The 22059-nt window shown below is 43.5% G+C and overlaps 1 protein-coding gene across 2 annotated transcripts in view; it reads left to right on the plus strand.

Annotated features, from left to right (window-relative positions):
• ATSTE24 (Peptidase family M48 family protein) overlaps positions 1 to 22059 on the plus strand; it is a 233443-nt gene that overhangs the window by 22706 nt on the left and 188678 nt on the right. For both annotated transcript variants that reach the window (XM_089415853.1, XM_089415852.1), the window contains exons 2-4: positions 19749 to 19896; positions 20213 to 20297; positions 20485 to 20580. In XM_089415853.1, the coding sequence (XP_089271979.1) occupies positions 19749 to 19896; positions 20213 to 20297; positions 20485 to 20580 (329 nt within the window). The remainder of the gene's footprint in view (positions 1 to 19748; positions 19897 to 20212; positions 20298 to 20484; positions 20581 to 22059) is intronic.

Here is a 22059-nt window from a genome sequence, read left to right on the forward strand (position 1 = left end):
GATAACATGGGGAACTTCACCAGTATGGCAACGTGTCTAGTAGTAAGAGATCAGGGGGAGCACATGTAGACGAGGGTTCATCTCCACAGGGGTTGGACTGCATCTTCAAGTGTCTACTCTTGAAGTGCATGAGATCGATTACTTAGGAGGGCATCTTCTCGAGGGTCTGCTTAGGATTTCACATTGCTAGTGTGCTCTACTTATTGGTGACCTTATCTTATAGGACAGTGAGTGGAACGAAGGTGGCTTCACAGTGGTCAGGATGGTTTGGGACCTTGGTGTCATGGGATTTATTCGTGTGATGGTGATACTACATCGGGGAGTGGTTCAGTGGCGCATTTGGGACCTTAAAGCAGCAATATATGGTGAGTACAAGCAATTTTTGCTGGGGAGGACTGTGATGTTCCCAATTTTGTGCATGCAAAAATCATTTAGGAGTTTTGCAGATTTTGGAAATATTAAAACGGGGAAAATATTATGTTGTGAAAGAAGGGAGAAATTATTATTTTAATGGGATGGCAGCAAAATAATATTTTAGTGGAGAAGGAAGGCAATGGGATGGCAGCAAAATAATATTTTAGTGGAGAAGGAAGGCATATCATTGTTTTAATGGAATGGCTGCAAATTAATATTTTATTGGAGAAGGGAGGTAAATTATTATATTATTGGAATGGTGGCGAATTACTATTTTAATTAAATTGCGTCAAATGGCAGAAAATAGCCCCCACCAATAAAATAATAAGGAAAAAGGCTAGAGGGAGGCTCCATGAAGTATGATATAAGGAGGAACTCAATGGCAATTCATTCTATTCCTAAATTTTCTATTTGACATTAAGGAGAAGCGCAAGCGGGTTTCAAGAGATTCAAGAGAAACTCAATAGCTAATTTCGGTGGGCTTCAAGTGGCACCCTAGCTAGCGCTTGGGGAAGATCATTCTGGATCTTCGAATTGGGTTTATTGCAGGGTTTACCATCACCAAGAGACAAAGCTTATCTCCAACATTTGGGCCGAATCATTTGCTACATTGCCAGGGCATTGGAGTGGGAAGAAGAAGCTGTATTCCAGATTCAGTTGTGCTCAAATTTGTGAAGTCCCAAGGACGTGTTGTAATTCTAGGTTAATTAAGGAATCCAATTATTTGGAGGGTATGGATGGCCAAATTCTACATTTTATTAGCACATTTTCCAGAGGGCAGAGAGACCAACATTTATGCACAGGGAAGCTTGATATTAGACCTCAAGGTGAGCTGAATAGCCCTGAAAGTAGTATGAGTCTCCTTATTTACATGCTCAACATCCTCAGGTTGGCCGAATAGTCTATTGTGCATAGAGGTTGATGCCAAAAAGGGAGTTTGATCCTTGTTACGAGGATGCCTGTTGATTAGTGAGGGGCATATATCCAAGTTCTATGCACAATGTTTTCCATGAGGCTGAGCTGGATAAATGCACAGTAATCACAATTGCAAGTGAATGAAGGAGAGGTGAAGCTCTCATCTGAATATGGCAACTGACATATACATATTCACATGAACTAGATTTGAAGTATTTTGTCCTATTCCTGTAGCAGACAGCCTATTCAAAGGTTGGATCGATTTCAGTGGCACATACAATCAGCGTGTTCCATTTCTCAACATAAGGAGCTCATTACAGGTGTTTTATTTCCTGTGGCATTGTAATTTCATATATCTGCTCTCAAATAAAAAATTAAGTTTTGCCTCAGAAATTTCTCTTCCAGTTTGCATACAAATTGTTGGGTAAGATCCTTGTGTTATCTATTGAACGGATTTTCTAAGTTTGCATTCAAATTGTTTGTAAAAAGGAGGTCAAGGCAATCTGGTAGTATTTCTAGGTATATATTCTGAATTTTAAATTAAAGAATATGTGCTGGACTGAGTGTACTTGCATGACTGCAAATTGATGGGATGTTGTACAATCAAATCAAATTTAAGAACACCTACAACGATTTATTTACAAACCATTGATGATTGGACAAAATATCTCATTGAAAACCCTCATTCAACTTAGAGAAATAATTGTGTCTGAGGCCATTTCCAAGAAGGAATATTACAGTGGTATCAGAGCGTTACCTTGGTCAGCTGTGGGGTGGCTAGCAAAATCATGGAGGTGTTAGGCATGCATGCACAATGATGGGTGAAACTATGGACATTCCAATGACGCAAAAAGAGAGGAGTTCATAGGGAGTAATGGAAGAGATTTTCAAAAACAATGAGCAACCTAGACGATGGTCGGGCACAGACTCTAGAGGAGTTGATGAGGCAAAACAGGGCCACGATAGACATTCTGGCACAATTGATGGGACTGCAAATGCAGCACTAGCAGGGTCAAGCCAACAATGGCGATGGGGGTTCACGAATAGGAGGAAGCCACACGCATGCACGCACAAACCAATAGAACAACACCCATATGTATGGCCACTCTAGCCGTCCGACCATGCCACATTTTCTAAATGAACCTGAGAAGGAGAGAGAGGCAAATACTTTTGCAGATTTGTTGAGGTATTTCTCAGATGGGATTGATGAGTATGATCCGTTAGACCCCAGGATCAGGAGGTTTATATCGTTTAGGGAGTTTTGCCATTTGAGGGAGAGGCATAGATCAAGAGCGAGATTGTCATATTGGTACACCAAGGGCAAGGCCTGTTACATGGAGGTGATTCCCGACCTCGGGCATGAGGAGGAGATTGTGCATGAAGCAGATAACCCTGGTGATTGTGAGGATATAGATCGGCCTAGTGTGAGTCCAGAGTCACCACTATCGGAGAGCACATTAATGGCACAAGAGACATTGATAGAGAGAGAGTGGAGTACACACCCATAGGACCATCCATTGATGAGATGCCAGTTGGCACAGAAGCATCCAAGTCCATGACAGAGTTTCTGGACGACAACCACCTATAACTAACTGGTGAGGACGTTTTGCATGATGGGTTGTCTATGGAGGAATAGTTAGAGGCTCAAGTTGAGCCCATGATGGAGGATGATGGATGATGGGCAACCATCTTTGGGGCTAGCCATTGATGAAGGATAAAGAAGAGAGCACATGTTGGGACTCCAACACAATTCACCTTAGAGGCATGCTGACAACGCTTCCAACATTTTTAGCTCACCTCTATGCATTGGATAGAGAGAGGCGGGGTTGTCTAGATAGATCATAGGGGATGACCAGGTCAATAAGAGCAAGTGACTTGAGGTGAGTGTGGCACAACTTTAGCGCGAAGGGCTTGTTCCGTGCATAGATGTTTGTACATTCGATCCCTCCTTTGGGATTGGATGGCGAGAGTTACTGAGTTGGTACTCGATGGAGTAGGCTAGGTGGATGGAGACATCCATGGCCACAGTTCAACAGAGGTCATGGATTACTAGAGGGGCTCGAGGGCCAGACTGTTAGTGGGATCCAGGTGGGATTCCCCATCACAACATGGACTTGGTTAGTGATGGTGTTAGTGGGGTGGTGGATCCAAAGATTGATTGCATGAACACTTTTAGGTCTTCATCAAATGCCTGGATAATACTAGTGACAGATTGGATTGATGAGGGGGCAAGCAAACCTCGTGAGATGACTTGGCATGTTGATTGTGCGTGGGGTCGCAGGATGATGCGCATACCTAGGCAAGAGCGAGTAGGAGGAGGTGGCATTGGTAGGGCATTGCATGAAGACAACGCTCTCTCATTGTTATATTGGACACAAGCTATTGAGGATAGGCACAATAGTGTCATTCTCGTTAGCAGGTGAGGAGTTAGGCTGCTTAGGTCTGTCAGGACAAATAGGGAGATGTAGCTCACAGCATGGAGGGTTTACTAGCAGAGTGGTGGATACATTGGTGCATGTGGGATGCCAGATGGTATAGGGTGGTACGACAGTGAGTGTTAGTATCTAGTGGTGCACGAAGTTGTGCCACGGAGTTCAGTGCTATGCAAAGCAGTGCAAGGGTATGTGTTTGTGTACAACATAGTACGATGCTGCACAATAGGTTATTGGAGCGTTGCCTTCAAACAAACTTCCTAAAGCAAACAACTGACATATCCTTGGGTTAGACACACACCCATAAGGCCAACCGTGAGCTTCCATATGGGTTCTTGGATATACCCATTGGAGCCCACACATCTATCACTCTCCAACATTACGCACTGACACAAGGGACTTGGATATTGTCTCTTGATGCTCTCATCACGAACAACAAGACCTGGGAAGTTCATCTGAGATAGTTGGACAGGGCTCAGTGTATTGGCAGAGAGACTTTCCAACTCTGGCATATGGTCGAGGCGTGAGTTGGTAGATGCAGGCTTGGGGATGGGTCGATCTTCTACAGAGGTAGCACATTTTTGACCTTTGAGCCCACACTTAGGGAGATGCGTGGCGCCTTTTGGGCGAGATATTTCGAGGTGCCTCAGGAGCATATACAGCGGGTGGTGGACCTTCCTTACAGGAATATGTTTAGATTCCAGGCAGTACTGGGGAGTGCCTTCAGGAGACAGGATAATAAAGCTCGCTGTGGGGTATGGTAGGCAAAGCGCAGTGTTTTATACACCAAATTGATTCATGGTGTATGTAGTCTATATATGGAGTGCATGCAGGGACTAAAGATGCGGCACTAGTGGGTTCCAACAGTCGCTAGGACTATGCCACCGTAGATTCGGTCATGGGATCCAGGGATTCAGTTGGTGGATTGGTCACTCTATTTCGTGATGAGCAGGATCAGGGCAGAGAGTGATCCAACTCACTCTTGTGTTGACATGTGGAGAGTGCCGAGGCCTTCATCGCATGGAAAGGTTGATTTTCCTTGTTACTGCTTTGGATTAGGTTTGGTGTTAGATGGGTAGGCCTTGGTACTGTGGAGATACCTGGGCTAAATATGTTAGGACTTTACATGTTTTTTGCCATTAGGTTCCATGAGAGGAGAATACAACTTGTGCATGATGGGTGAACAGTCATGGTCAGAGTGGCATACTGACAACATGGTGGCACCCTTTTGAGACTATTAGGGGATCCAAGCATCACAATACTTGGCAGTTCAGCTACCCTCAGGGATGAGCTGGTTTGTATAGAGGATGATCATTCAGATCTTCATTAGGCTTTAGTGATACATTGATGACATGGGGAACTTCACCGATATTTCAGGATGTCACGCAGAAGAGGATCAGGGGGAGCACATGCGGACGAGGGTTCATTTTCGTGGGGGTTGGACTGCATATTCAAGAGTCTTATGTTGAAGTGCATGAGATCGATTACTTGGGAGGGCATCTTCTCGAGGGTCTCCTCAAGATTTCACATTGCTAGGGTGCTCTACTTACTGTCGATATCCAGAGGGCTTCAGGTGACTTAATCTTATGGGACAGTGAACAGAGCGAAGGTGGCTTCATAAGGGTCAGGATGGTTTGGGACCCTAGTGTCAAGGGATTTATTCGTGTGGTGGTGGTGGTGTTGCATCGAGGAGTGGTTCAGTGACACATTTGGGACCTTGGAGTAGCAACATATGGTGATATTGCTTGAGGACAAACATTTTTTGGCGGGGAGGAATGTGATGTTCCCAATTTTGTGCATGCAAAAATCACTTAGGAGTTTTGCAAATTTTTGGATAATATTAAAAAGGGAAAATATTATTTTGTGAGAGAAGGGAGAAATTATTATTTTAATGGGATGGCGACAAAATAATATTTTATTGGAGGAAGGCAAATCATTATTTTAATGGAATGGCGACAAATTAATATTTTATTGGAGAAGGGAGATGAATTATTATTTTATTGGAATAGTGGCAAAATGTGGAAATGGTTCCCACCAATAAAATAATAAGGAAAAAGAGAAAATCTAGAAGCTAGAGGGAGGCTCTCGTTGCTTTGGGGTAGCATTAGATGTGCTCTAGCTATCGAAGTTTCGGCCAATAGAAATACTTCTACAGTACTGCCACTGTTTTCACAACTCCGAAATGCATAGCAGCCCGACTGTAGTGTGCTTCCCAAATCATCTTGGCATGCTGGCTTGAAGGAACACAAAGGTGACCCAGGTGGCATAACAGGGCATTCTGGAGGTGAAAATCTTGAACATGCTGACCCTCCAAGAGTGTCTGGTATGTGTGGTCGAATTCTGGGTCACTTTTGTAGAGAAGTGGCCAATCAGAAGTTTCATGCCCACAAGAGTTGAGCACGGTGGTTAACACCATGATCGGTGGTCGACTGAGGCAATTTGCAACATTATTGGTGTTGCCCTTATACTTGATATTCAAATGGAATTGTTGCAGGTATGTGGACCACTTCTGATGGTGATCATTCTGCAATTTCCCTTAGGTCTGTATGAACTGCAGGGGTTGGTGGTCTGTGTGGATGACCGTTTCCTTCCCCAAAATGTAGTGCTTCCATTGACGACAAGCCTGCGCAATGGAATACATCTCTTTGTCATAAGTGGGATACTTCCGGACTGTGTCTGAAAGTGTCTCACTGTGATATGCCACTGGATGCCCGTGTTGAGTAAGGATTGCCCCATTAGCATAGTCAGAAGCATCTGTCTCGACCTCAAATGGTTGTTGCAAGTTTGGTAATGCAAGCACTGGTGCCGAGCAGAGGTGATCTTTCAACTCTGTGAATGCCTTCTGTTGAGATTCAGACCAAAAGAATTTTTCTTTCGCTCCTCCCTTGGTGACTTGACTCAAGAGCCAGGTGATTTGAGAAAATCCCAACACGAACCTGCGGTAGAAGTTGGCAAGACCTAGAAAGCTACGAAGGTCTGTCAGAGTGGTTGGAGATGGCCAATCCCGAATGACTTGGATCTTGTTTGGATCCACATGCACCCCTCGTTCATCAATAATGTATCCCAAATACTGAACCTGGGTCATGCCAAAAGTGCATTTCTGCAAATTGGCACATAACTTGTGTTGTCGCAGTGTTTGGAGAACTTGTCGGATGTGGTGGAGGTGCTCTTCCCAACTCTGGCTGAAGATCAAGATATCATCCAAGTATACCACTACAAATGAGTTGGTGAATGGCCGCAAGATGTCATCCATTAGCCTCATGAAGGTTGCAGGAGCATTCGTCAATCCGAAAGGCATAACCAACCATTCGAAAAGGCCCTTCTTGGCTTTGAAGGCAATCTTCCACACATCGGAGGGTTTGATTGGTACCTGGTGATATCCTGACTTCAAATCGATCTTGCTGAAATATTTTGCCCACTTTAGTTGGTCCAGGAGGTCATCAATCCGTGGGATCGGGTACCTATTATGGACAATGATCTTGTTCAGCGCCCGATAGTCAATATAGAGTCTCCAAGTCCCATCCTTCTTTTGTACCAACACGATCGGGCTTCCACAAGGCGATGAACTCGGACAGATGTGACCTTTCTGCAACAGCTCTTGAATCTGCCTCTTGATTTCATCGTTCTCTAGAATGAAGGGCCGATAGATTGGTCCATTGGGCAACGACACATCTGGGGTTAGGTCAATGGAGTGCTTGACCTGATAGTGCAGAGGAACCCCTGTGGGGGAGGTGAAGATGTCCTTGTACTCTTCCACGACCTTGTTCATCTGTACTTGTCGTGCGGAGGGGCCCTGTCTGGAGGTCGTGGCCATCGTCTTCTTTTTTCTTTGAGGGCATATCATCAGGAAAACAATTTCCTAGTTTTGGAAATCAACTTACTGCATTGTTTTGCATTAACCAAAGAGATGGCGGTAGGCGGTGCTACCTCTGGTATCCTGTACAACTTATTTCCCATAGTAATAATAACAGCACGGGCCTTGATTCATACACAGCATGTTGCTTCCACAAGTATGGTTGTCCTAATAATACATCACAAACATTAAGGGGAGCAATGACACACAAAACCTCATTAGTGAAGGGCTTGATGTTGTATGGAAGGCGACACTGTTGGCTTACGCGAAGATCTCGTGCTTGATGAAGCCACCCGATGGTGTACGATTGTGGATGTGCTGTGGTCGGTAAGCCTAGCCGCTTCACGACCTCTACTGAAATGAGGTTCTTTTGGCTCCCGCTGTCGACAATGAACTGTAGCAGGGAGCCCTTTACCCACATCTGGGAGTGGAAGAGACGCTCCTCCTCCTCTGGATCTTCGGTTTCCTCTTTCTGGATCTTCGCGGTGGAAACAACGGCGTTGGGCTCCGCATCGATAATCTGCTTCCCTTTGTCATTCCCCTTGTCGGGTTCTGACTCAGAGTCGGAACATGCATCTGATTCTGAAACCCTTAGCTCGGCCACCAGGGACTGCTTGGCCCAACACTCACTTGTGTTGTGAGTGGAGCTCTTATGGAACTCACACCACTTTCCCGTGTCCTTTTTCGGCTTCGCGATGCTGTTCTTTGCTTGCAGCTTTGGCAGGTTGTCATGGGCCGCCCTGCCTTGGCTTTGTCCTTTGTTATGCGGTTTGGGGGCACCTTTCCCTTGCTTCGGGTTCACAGATACAAAGTCTTGCTTCTTCTGTTTAAATTTTTGCTCGACCTTGACGGCATATCTGTATGTCGTGTCGAGCGAGGAGATGTTCAGGAATTCTATTTCTTCCTGGATGTACTTGTGCAGGCAGCTGCGGTATTTGAGTACCAAGTGCTGCTCTGAATCCTTGATACCCAACTTTGCGCGAAAGGTATGGAAAATATTGGTAAACTTCGGCACGTCTTGGTCCCTTCCTTGCCGCAACGTGGTCCACTTTATGTATTGATCCTCATAGCTTCCGACAAGGTAACACTGCTCCTTGATGGTAGTCCAGAATGAATTCCAAGTGGGTGTTGCTCCTAGTTTTCCCAAAAAACGTCGTTTAGGGCCTTAAAACGGCTCTGGAAGTTCAGGATTCGAAACACTGTTAAAAATTGTAAACTGTGCTACAATTAAGGAAACTGAAAATTTGAAAGAAACAATGGTGGGGGTCCAAGTGGACTTGGCAGGTGGCCACCAATATCCACCTAGATCATCCCCCCCCAGGAAGCAATGGTCCCCATTGTGTTTAGTTCCTCCATGAGATGAGGAAACTTATGTTGAACTTGGTCCTTGGTGAGCCACTTGCCTTGGTGAAGGAGTTGGCCTGCTTTGACAATTCGATACAGTTGGATATTCTGCTGGCGAGTGTGCTTGATATGTGTGTCCATGATCCGATTAGTTGTAGCTTGTTCCATGCAATTTGGATTTAACTCTGTGGGTGTGAGCTGTTCTGCAATGTTGGATGTGTCTAGTAATGGTGGAAAGTATGGTCGAAGGCGGTCCACATTGAACACTGGGTGCAAGCCAAGGAATGGGGGAATGCTGAGCTCAAATGTATTGTCTCCCACAGCCTTGGTAATGGTGTAAGGACCATATCAGACTGGTCTTAGTTTTCGATAGGCGCCAGTAAGGCGTTCCTTTTGCAAATGCAACCAGACTTTGTCGCCCACCTGAAACTTGTGTGGCATCCGACGTTGATCATGTCGCTGCTTGTACTTGGCATTTGATTTCTCCAGAATGTCGTGGACCTACTGGTGAATATGTTGGATGTGCTCAATGAAGCTGGTTGCCTTATTTGTTTCGGACTGGACATGAGCCGAATCTGCGTGAGTAGCTGCAAATGGAATGGCCACATCAATGAGACATAGTGGTTAGAATCCCAAGCCCACCTAAAAGGGGCTGTGGCTAGTCGGGCTGTGAAGAGCCCGGTTGTAGCTGTGCTGAACGTAGGGGAGGCTCTCATCCCATGTGCGTGGATGCTTTGAGTTGTACAAGCACAGAATGTGTACGATCATCATGTTCACAACCTCTGTCTGGCCATCAGTTTGAGGATGGAAGGTGGTGGAGTTAGTGAGTTTGGTGTCCAACATCGACTAGAGACTGGACCAAAATGTACTAAGGAACCTGCTGTCCCGATCTAAGATGATAGATTGTGGAATCCCAAAGTGTACCCACACTCGTTCAAAGAAGAGTTTAGCAGTGGCTTCTGTTGTGATATTCTTCTTGTAGGCTGCCATAATGGCCATCTTCGAGAACCTGTCGATGATCACAAAAACACAGTCGTTCCATGCTTAGTAGAAGGAAGGCCCGACATGTAATCCATGGAGATGGATTCCCAAGGTCGACTAGGGGTAGGCAGCAGGGTATAGAGGCCTTGCTTCTTGATGGTCAGTTTGGCAATGGCGCAGGGAGTGCATGATCTTATGTACTTCCCGACATCTTGTCGAAGATTCAGCTAATAGAAATACTTCTGCAGTACTAACCCCATTTTCTCGACCCTGAAATGCGCAGCAGGCCAACTGTAGTGTGCTTCCCAAATCATCTTGGCACGCTCGCTTCAAGGAACACATAGGTGACCCAGGTGGCATAATAGGGCATCCTGGAGGTGAAAATATGGAACATGCTGACCCTCCAAGAGTGTTTGGTATGTGTGGCCGAATTCTGGATCACTTTTGTAGAGAAGTGGCCAATTAGAAGTCTCGTGCCCACAAGAGTTGAGCACGATGGTTAATGCCATGATCGGTGTTCGACTGAGGCAATCTGCAACATTATTGGTGCTGCCCTTCTTATACTTGATATTCAAATGGAACTGTTGCAGGTATGTGGACCACTTCTGATGGTGATCATTCTGCAATTTCCCTTGGGTCTGTATGAATTGCAGGGGTTGGTGGTCTGTGTGGACGATCGTTTCCTTCCCCAAAATGTAGTGCTTCCATTGTCGGCAAGCCTGCACAATGGAATACATCTCTTTCTCATAAGTGGGATACTTTCGGACTGTGTCTGAAAGTGTCTCACTGTGATATGCCACTAGATGCCCGTGTTGAGTAAGGACTGCCCCAATAGCATAGTTAGAGGCATCTGTCTCAACCTAAAATGGTTGTTGCAAGTTTGTTAATGCGAGCACTGGCGCTGAGCAGAGGTGATCTTTCAACTCTGTGAATGCCTTCTGTTGAGATTCAGACCAAAAGAATTTTGCTTTCGTGCCTCCCTTGGTGACTTGACTCAAGGGCCAAGTGATTTGAGAAAATCCCAACATGAACCTGCGGTAGAAGTTGGCAAGACCTAGAAAGTTGTGGAGCTCTGTCAGAGTGGTTGGAGATGGCCAATCCCGAATGACTTGGATCTTGGCTGGATCCACATGCACCCCTCGTTCATCAATAATGTATCCCAGATACTGAACCTGGGTCATGCCAAAAGTGCATTTCTCCAAATTGGCACATAACTTGTGTTGCTGCAGTTTTTGGAGAACCTGTCGGATGTGGTGGAGGTGCTCTTCCCAACTCTGGCTGAAGATTAGGATGTCATCCAAGTATACCACTACAAATGAGTTGGTGAATGGCCGCAAGATGTCATCCATTAGCCTCATGAAGGTTGCAGGAGCATTCGTCAATCCGAAAGGCATAACCAGCCATTCGAAAAGGCCCTCCTTGGCTTTGAAGGCAATCTTCCACACATTGGAGGGTTCGATTGGTACCTGGTGATATCATGACTTCAAATCGATCTTGCTGAAATATTTTGCCCCTTTTGAGTTGGTCCAGGAGGTCACCAATCCGTGGGATCGGGTACCTATTACGGACAGTGATCTTGTTCAGTGCCCGATAGTCAATACAGAGTCTCCAAGTCCCATCCTTCTTTTGTACCAACATGATCGGGCTCCCACAAGGTGATGAACTCGGACGGATGTGACCTTTTTGCAACAACTCCTAAATTTGCCTCTTGATTTCATCGTTCTCTAGAACGGAGTGCCAATGGATTGGTCCATTGGGCAGCGGCGTACCTGCGGTCAGATCGATGGAGTGCTTGACCTGACAATGTAGAGGAACCCCTGCGGGGGAGGTGAAGATGTCCTCGTACTCCTCCACGACCTTGTCCATTTGTAGTTGTCGTGCGGAGGGGCTATGTCTGGAGGTCGTGGCCATCGTCTTCTTTTTTCTTTGAGGGCATATCATCAGGAAAACAAATTTCCCAGTTTTAGAAATGAGCTTACTGCATTGTTTTGCAATATTTAAAGAGATGGTTGTAGGCGGTGCTACCTCCTGTATCCTGTACAACTTATTTCCCAAAGAAACAATAACAACGCAAGGCATTGACTCATATACAACATGTCGCTTCCACAAGTATGGTTGTCCTAATAATACATCACAAACATCAAGGGGAGCAACGTCACACAATACCTCATCCGTGAAGGGCTTGATGTTGTATGGAAGGTGACACTGTTGGCTTACGCGAAGATCCCGTCCTTGGTGAAGCCACTCAATGGTGTACGGTTGTGGATGTGTTGTGGTCGGTAAGCCTTGTCGCTTCAAGACCTCTACTAAAATGAGGTTCTTTTGGCTCCCGCTATTGACAATGAATTGTAGTGGGGAGCCCTTTACCCACATTTGGGAGTGGAAGAGACGCTCCTCCTCCTCTAGATCTTCGGGTTCCTCTTTCTGGATCTTCGTGGTGGCAACGGTGGCATTGGGCTCTGCATCGATAATCTGCTTCCCTTTAGTCATTCCCCTTGTCGGGTTCTAACTCAGAGTCGGAACATGCATCTGATTCTGAAACCCTTAGCTCGACCACCAAGAACTGCTTGGCTCGACACTCACTTGTGTTGTGAGTGGAGCTCTTATGGAACTCACACTACTTTCCTGTGTCCCTTTTCGGCTTCGTGGCGCTGTTCTTTGCTTGCAGCTTTGGCGGGTTGTCTTGGGCCGCCCCGCCTTGGCTTTCTCCTTTGTTCTGCGGTTTCGGGGCACCTTTCCCTTGCTTCAGATTCACAAATCCAAAGTCTCACTTCTTTTGTTTAAACTTTTGCTCGACCTTAAGGGCATACCAGTATGCCGTGCCGAGTGAGGAGATGTTCAGGAATTCTATTTCTTCCTGGATGTACTTGTCCAGGCAGTCGCGGTATTTGAGTACCAAATGCTACTCCGAATCCTTGATACCCAACTTCGTGCGAAGGGTATGGAAAATATTGGTAAACTCCAGCACGTCTTGGTCCCTTCCCTGCGTTAACGTGGTCCACTTTATGTATTGATCCTCATAGCTTCTGACAGGGTAGTATTGCTCCTTGATGGCAGTCCGGAATGAATTCCAAGTGGGTGTGGTTGAAAACAGTGAGGCCGTTTTCATCCTTTTGCTTGTTGTAGGTTTCCCACTAGTCCTTGACGTGGGGGGTGGCTTTGAGAAGAGTGAAAGTAATCTTTTCCTGGTCGGAAAAATCATGAACAAAAAATTACCCTTCTAGCAGATTTAACCATTTATCTATTGCGTTTGCATCTATCTGACCCTCAAATATGGGAATGTCAAAGTTAACTTGTACCTTAAAGGGTGTGGTGCTTCCAGAGTAGCTGTTGGAAGTAGATGTGTCGCCCTTGGGTAGCCACTGAAGGATCTGGGCAAAGTTGTCCGTCATCGCGTTCCTTTGTCACTGAAGGGTCTCTTCGAGCAAGATTTTGATAGGATCTCTTGCCCCTCCGTCTTTCTTTCATCCGTTATGGAAGGCCGTCGGGATTTGCGAGGCTAGTCTTGCAAAGGTTCGACCAATTCAAGCCTTAACTCCTTATATCCCTACCTCGTTGGGGACATGCAAAGAAAAACATAGAAAAAACAGACCGCTCTGATACCAATGATCCGAATATAAACAGAACGCAACAAATTACAGATATAACCATACATATAGAGATGCAACAGAAATAATACTTCATTTCATTACTGTAAAATATTGAAATATGCTTACAAACAGAAATTGAAATAAACTAGCTAGGGCGATGGTAGCTTATCTTTGACAAGAGATGTGGTGGCTACAGCCTACATGACTCTAAACTGTGTTACAATGAGGCTTGAAGGCCTATTTATTGTTGAGAAATAATGGAAAACCCTAAATATCCAAAAACCTAACCCTAGAAGATGAAACACCAAACTCTGGGCCTCGTTTGGGTAAATTGGTACATCAACTTCACGGGGTCGTAACTTTGGCATACGATCTTCATTTGACACGCACAAATCTCGTTAGAAAGATCTATCCGAGAACTACAACTTTGGGAAGAGCAACATCGGTCCATGGACCCATGTTGCTCCCAGTTTTCCCAAAAAACGTCGTTTAGGGCCTCAAAACGGCTCCGGAAGTTCAGGACCCAAAACACTGCTAAAAATAGTAAACTGTGCTACAAGGAAACTGAAAAGTTGAAAGAAACAATGGCGGGGGTCCAAGTGGACTTGGCAGGTGGCCACCAATATCTACCTGGATCATTTAGCTGGAATATCTGTCTCCGACTGACAGGTACTACTATCGAGGGCATTCTTTGTTGGGTGAGCCATTTCTGGCACCCAAGTTGTATTCTGAAACTACATAATAATAAAACCTTCTGAATAGCTGCACTAGTTTTCTCGCATTGGGTTTTTCCGGGGACATTAGTCGAAAAACAACGGTGTCACTCGTGTGCTTGTTTACTTTCAGCTGATGATCTGTATGTGTTGGTACTGTACTTGTATTTATTTTCAGTATTTACATGGTAAATAACTTGTTAATTAATTGAACAAGTAGGGAGAAATAAATCAGATAATATAAGAAGAATTTCTAACGGGTTAAACTTAGAAATTCCAAGATGGTATTAGATCGTGGTTGCAGATCATAGGATAACTGAGGGCATCAGCCGAGCAGAGTAGCAACAACGGAAACAACTGTCTCGAGTGACAAAAGCTGTTTCTAGCAGAAAACAACAAGAAAGGGGTGACGCAGAGAGCTTGCGTCATTAGTCTGAGCCAGGAGGAGGATCAACGCTGAGGCAGAGAGGAGCAGACCTAACCTACGTAGTGCCTGATCATCTTTCTCAACTAGGAAGGATCGACGCTGTGGCCAGGAGGTGTAGATTGTGTCGGTGCAGGGATTCCGCAGAGTCTTGAGGCTCTAATCTTCAGACTGCTGGGGCATAGGAGGCTGTGTGTAAGTTGCGGAGCGAACTTGTTGGGGTACTGTGGTCAGAATAGTACCTAACAGGGCGAGGCTAATGAGGAGGGAGTTGTTGCTGAGGATTGGCAGAGGGATTTGTAGAAGGGAAATTGAGGCTTAGAGGGAGTCAAACCGAGAGTTTCTAGATGGGATAAACTGGACGGAGCTTCAAACTTTGTATTCTGGAAGGTCAGGATCTTGTCCATTCTAGACACGTATCGCATCAAACACTTCGCCTTGAAAATGATAGTGATCCTTGTTGACCCAGATGAAACTAACAAGTACGAGGAGGCAATGGCCAGGGCAAAGTGCATCATCCTTGATAGTGTCAAGGATCATGTGGTGCCACACATTGCCGAGAAGTAGACGACAAATGAGATGTGGGAGGCCCTGAAGAAATTGTACTAGCATACTTCTGTGCTAAGGAGGATGTTACTTGAAAATCAACTACGGTCATATTAGATGCAGAAGGGAGAGCAGATAAATGTCTTCCTCGGTGGATTGAAGGAGATCTGTGATCAACTAACTTCCATAGGGGCCACATCGGATCAGGAACTGATGGTGAGAACCACATTGAACGCAACCTCAGACGATTGAGACGTATTTGTTCAGAGCATACTGGGTAGGACGAGCCTTCCAGATTGGGAGGAATTGTGGGCGGCTCTTCGTAAAGAAGAGATCAGATGGGGGTCCAAGGCGGGGAGTAGCGGAAAAGGGGTTAGAATCAAGAAGGAGGAAGAAGAATGTGGTTGTCGCATTTGCGGGAAAGCAGGAGAAAAGAAAGAAGAAGGACCTCTCCAACTTCAAGTGCTTCCATTGTGGGGAACTAGTCACTATGCGAACCAGTGTCCTAGGAAGAAGAGCAAGGGAGAGGCTTTTGAGACCAAGGCTGCGCGAGCTAAGGTGAAGAAGGAAGTGGAGACTGTTGATGACTGTGCCATGAGTGCTCATGCACCTCGAGAGAAGAGGTGGGGAGACATCGAGCTGTAGTCATGCGGACTATAAGCGAGAGGGGTAGGATCCTGGAGGTACCCAACCTCTTGGATTATACCTTGCTACGGGAGCCCCGAAGAGGAGTAGCAGGATTGACATATGTCAGTAGAGACGGATGTGGATGAAGCGACAAAGGGTGCTACAGTGTAGGAGTCCCGGGACAGCGTGAGGCAGCAGTGCGAGATGCATGGAGTTGTTGCAACAACGCAGAGGTCAGTAGAGGGAGCACTTGTCAACAACAGAGGGAGCTTCAACATCGGGAGTGTTTCTAGCCTGACAAAGATGTCAGAGTTGGGAGGATCAATTACTTACTTCTTAGTAACTGAGTTGCAGTGTAGCAATTAGCAGTGGAGTACTATAGGCAGCACGATGCAACATTATGAGAGGGGATGCAGTGCAGATGCAGGATTGGCAGTGGTAGGGCCATGCGCAGCATCACGGATGCTGAGGGAGCTGTCGTACAGATGCAGCAGTGGTAGTCCTAGGGCCATGGGTAGCAGTACATGATGCAGAAGTGCAGAGGATGTTGGGCAAAGAGGCTTAGCATCAGCACAGGGACCGATGCTGGATGATCAGGGTGATACTCAGTGAGGAGTATTACTAGAGCACAGTGCTCGCTAAGAGGGAGTGTTGATTTGAGGTAGCATCAGATGTGCTCTGGCCACGAAAATTGGTGGAGAGGCTATAGCAAATGAGATCTCCAAGACCCAGAAATGGTTTGGACAAAATCTAACCAGTTTGGGAGGTATTAAAATAATTAATATTTTTAGTGGAGTTCCTAAGTCTAAACTTAGGAAAAATAAAATATTAATGTGAATTAATATAAAACTGAGTTAGAATGGTCCAAAAGTCATGGATCAAGCCAAATCTAATCTTAGCCATTGATTAGAGATTTAATCTTGGCCGTTGATGAACCAACGAGAAAAGTATAAGAGGAGGCTTGAGGGTCAATTGGAGAACACACCAAGTTGATCAAGAATTCGATTTTCTAGGGCAGGGCTTGCTGAGGAAATCGAAGGAGTGATCAGAGTTGCAGCTGAGGGGCAGTGAATACAGTAGCAGAGAGGCAAAGATAGTTATGGGAGCATCAGCGCAAAAGCCGGGAGAGGGTTGATGCAGAGCCAGCTAGAGGCCACACAGAGGCAATCAGAGGCGAGGTAGGGGTAGCCAGGAGGTGCGCAGAGCTTGAGGAGGGCCAGCTTGGGAGACGCAGAGGCTGTAGAGGTTGATGCAGAGCCCCGAGAGGTTGACGCTAGACTAGAGAGGCTGACGCAGACCCTAGAGGCTGGAGCACTGGATAGGGTGACGCAGTCCCTATCAGGGTGACAGAGAGCAACAAAAATGCTGCAGCGTTGCTGTGGGATCGTTCATCCGGTGATTTAGCTGGAATATCTGTCTCCCACTGAGAGGTACTACTGTTGAGGGCATTCTCTGTTGGGTGAGCCATTTCTGGCACCCAAGTTGTATTCTGAAACTGCATAATAATAAAACCCTCTGAATAGCTGCACCGGTTTTCCCGCATTGGGTTTTTCCGGGGACATTAGTCCAAAAACAATGGTGTCACTTGTGTGCTTGTTTACTTTCAATTGATGATCTGTATGTGTTGATACTGTACTTGTATTTATTTTCAGTATTTACATGGTAAATAACTTGTTAAGTAATTGAACAAGTAGGAAGAAATAAATCAGATAGTACAGGAAGAATTTCTAACCGGGTGAAATTTTTGGATAATATTAAAAAGGGGAAAATATTATTTTGTGACAAAAGGGATAAATTATTATTTTAATGGGATGGCGGCAAAATAATATTTTATTGGAGGAAGGCAAATCATTATTGTAATGGAATGGTGGCAAATTAATATTATATTGGAGAACGGAGATAAATTATTATTTTATTGGAATAGTGGCAAAATGTGGAAAATGGCCCCCACCAATAAAATAAAAAGGAAAAAGAGAAAATCTAGAAGCTAGAGGGAGGCTCCATTAGGTATTATAAAAGGAGGAGGAACTCGATGGCAATTCATTCTATTCCTATCATTTCTATTTGACATTAGGGAGAAGCTCAAGCAAGTTTCAAGAGCTTCAAGTGAAACTCAATAGCTAATTTCAGTAGACTTTGAGCGGCACCTTAGTTAGCTCTTGGGGAAGATCATTTCAGATGTTCAAATTGGGTTTATTGCAGGGTCTACTATCACCAAGAGTCCAAGCTTATCTCCAGAATTTGGGCAAATTATTCGCTACATTTCCAGGGCATTGGAGTAGTAAGAAGAAGCCGTATTCCAGATTCAGTTGTGCTCAAATTTGTCAAGTGCGAAGGATGTGTTGTAATTCTGGGTAAATTAAGGAATCAAATTATTTGGAATGCCAGGACGTGGAGGTTTTCTCATGATATTCCTGACTGTCCTGCGTGTTGTCCAGGAAGGATAGAGGCTGAAAGTAGTTTACCAAAAAGGCAGCTTGACCTATGACCAGGAGGAGAGCTGAATCCATTGTTTAATATGCATATTCTGAAGGGTATAGAGGTTCAGCTTCTACATTTGATTTGCACATTTTCCAGAGGGCAGAGAGACCAACATCTACGCACAGGTAAGCTTGATATCAGACCTCAAGGTGAACTGCATAGCCCTGGAAGGAGGATGAATCTCCTTATTTCCATGCTCAGCATCCTCAGGTTGGTGGAATAGTCTATTGTGCACAGAGATTGATGCCGAATTTTTAATTAGTGAGGGGCGTATATCCAAGTTCTATGCACAGTGTTTTCCATAAGGCCGAGCTAGATAAATGCACAGTAATGACATCTACGAATGAATGAAGGAGGGATGGAGTTCTGATTTGAAGAAGGCCACTGACAGATACATATTCACAATTTCACATGCACCAGATTTGAAGTTTTTTGACCTAATCCTGTAGCAGACTGCCTAATCAAAGGTTTGATCGATTTCAGTGGCACATACAATCAGCTTGCCATTTCTTAACAGGAGGAGCTCATTCCAGGTGTTTTATTTCCTGTGGCATTGTAATTTCATATATCTGCTCTCAAATAAAAATTAAGTTTTGCCTCAGAAATTTCTCTTCCAGTTTGCATACAAATTGTTGGGTAAGATCCCTGTGTTATCCATTTATTTAATTTTCTAAATTTGCATCCGAATTGTTTGTAAAAACGGTGTCAAGGCAATCTGGTATAAATTCTCGGTATAAATTCTGAGTTTTAAATTAAAGAATATGTGCTGGACTGAGTGTACTTGCATGAGCTCCAATTGATGGATGTTGTTTAATCAAATCAAATTTAAGAAGAACACCTACATCGATTTATTTACAAACCATTGGACAAAATATCTCATTGAAAACCCTCATTCAACTTAGAAAAATAATGGTGTCTGAGGCCATTTTCCAAAAGTAATATTACAGAATTATTATCTATTCTAGTGGATTCATGAGACCTATAATAGCATACTTACAAGGCAACTACTAGAGGCATTTTATAATACTTTACAGTAAGTCATGGGCATATAACTTTTATGTTAATGAACTTTTCAATTAAAACTTTAAATGCATAGTTTGCCCATTAATTGGATTTGGCCAAATTAGGCTTGAAAGTTGGTTGTTGCAATTGGTTCATAAAAATCTTTATAAAATGTGGCTATATAGAGACAGTATTTCCATGGGTATCCAGACTAGGAATTAGTTGAATGAAAATTTTAGTTCCAAATCTTAGCAGGCATGCAATGGAAAGTTTTATAGGTACGCACTAAAAGATAATATTCAAAGTATTACCAATACTTGTGGCTGGAAAAAATATGACAGGTTTCATGATCTTCATGTACTTCCTTCAGACATACCTTGTAATTTCAAAGCATTACCAATACTTACGGGTTGAAAATTATTACAGGTTTCATGATCTTCATGTACTTCATTGAGACATACCTTGACTTGAGGCAACATACGTCACTTAAGCTTCCTCATCTGCCTAAGCCTTTAAAAGGAGTGGTGAGTCAGGATAAGTTTGAAAAATCTCGAGCTTACAGCATTGATAAAAGGTTTGCCATTTTCCCTTGTTATATATCTAGTGCAAATGATTTCTTACACTACTATGTTTTCAGATTTAGAAGTTATTTTTTTACAGAAGTATTTCTGTGCATATCTGAGGCTTGTGCTGTTTACAATGTCGGATTTGGTTCATTCTTCTTTCAACTGGTAGATATGGAGAAGCCTTTTCTCCAACTGTTAAACTGATAATATCGATATACATATATAATGTATATTTACAAATATCTATCTATCTGTCTATCTATAAACACTCACAGTTAGCCTGATCAATTTTTAATGTTATCTTCTCATTGTTTCATGCTTCAGCCGCTTCCACTTTGTTCACGCAGCAGTGACCATCATAGGAGATTCAGCAATTTTACTTCTTCGAGCATTACCATTCCTTTGGCAGGTACTTTGTGTTGATAAATATCTTGTTTAAGACAAAGGTCTAGAGTTTCAAGAATTAATGTTGTATATATATTGGAATAACCTGTCTTCAACCCAGGGTGTAGCCGTATATGCTTTTGGTTGTTATATACATGTTTTCATTGATTTAAATTGAGTTGTGTTTAAAGTTCTTTTCCCTTTCACTGCAGAAATCAGAAGTTGTAGTTGCAAACTTGGGCTTAGATCCTCATAATGAAATCATTCATACACTCGTATTTTTAGCAGCTGTTACTCTTTGGTCTCAGGTATCATCTGGGGAACTTTCTTATTGATCAGCATTTCTATCTTATTGTTAGACCATGAGAAGGAATGATCAGTTCTATTATAGCCTCGAGCTGTCTCATGTATCTGTTATTTGTCTTGAGGTTCTTTATGCTTTCCAGCCTTGTTATCGAGTTTAGTGTTGATAATAGTTGTTACACTTCGAAACCTTTTTAACAACAAAGTCAAACGTGAGTAATCATCACCATGACTTACAATATTAATTGATGATGTTGAAGAATTCTAAAGATTAAACCTTTGAATGAATATTTTGATGCCACTATGCACATAAAAAGAGAGAGACTTTTTGCATCTGGTTTTTTGACAGAGAAGAATGATTGATAACCAGTGTTATAGTTTCTTATCCTACGTATTTATTTCTAGGCATAATTGTTGATTGAGCCTCTGTATGTGGCCCTAAGTTACCAGGATGCGGATGTGGATCCGGATACAGATCCACTAAGTTTTAGAAAAGCCAGGATCCGAATATTGGAGGAAACGAAAAGTACAAATAAATATAAATATATTTTTATAATTTTTAGAACTTAAAAATATGTATGAATATCTATATATATATATTTTATACATATATCCTTTTTTCCCCAAGGGAAAATCGCAATTTTCATTATCCAAAAGATAGAAAATTACATGCTGTATATGCTGATATATCATGCTGATAAAGAGATTCCTGGAAGGAACAGGCAGTCATCATATATGTCAGATATGTATACTGTGTACATCAAAATAATAAACATGAAGACCATATGTCCATCTATATATGACCATACATACAAAACTATATAAACATAACTGTCCAAAAAGTCAAAAAGAGCTGATGATAAATAAAGTTTGATATGTAGTGTCACTGTGATGCATCAGTATCCAAAACAGGTTCTGTAATGGGTCTATGGTAATACTGATAATGGTCCTGTCCATATAAGCAAATTTTATATTCATTTTATTTATATAATAATAATATCTAAAATATATATATATATATATATATATATACAAGTAAATTACTGTATAAATATAATATAATTTATACTTATCTCACAATTTAGTTAACTTAAAAGCTATTTTTAAAATGATCGTGGCTAAAACATAGCGTCATGGCAACTGTCATTGGTGATTTATGAGAACTGAGGGCACATTGGAGCATGACATTGGACAGGCAAGATGGTGGATTGATGCCGGAGGGCATACTCCAGCAGGACAGACAGCGCAGTTGCAGCATAACACGACAGACAACACATTCCGTGGAGGCTTGAGGGCACATTCCAGCAATAAGGACAGCATTTGAGGGAAGCTCGAGGGCACATTTCATAGCATCACCTTCAGAGCCATCTAAAAACATGTGAAACGGATCAAACTATTACAAACTTGCATTCTAACCAAATCTACTGAACTTAATCAAAGTTATGTGACCTTTCTTCACATGCGTAGAATTTTGAATTTTATGG

The sequence above is a fragment of the Pinus tabuliformis genome, chromosome 3_2 (genome assembly GCF_031772625.1).
Source record: "Pinus tabuliformis cultivar Carrire ecotype Pingquan chromosome 3_2, CPIR1, whole genome shotgun sequence".
NCBI lineage: Eukaryota > Viridiplantae > Streptophyta > Pinopsida > Pinales > Pinaceae > Pinus > Pinus tabuliformis.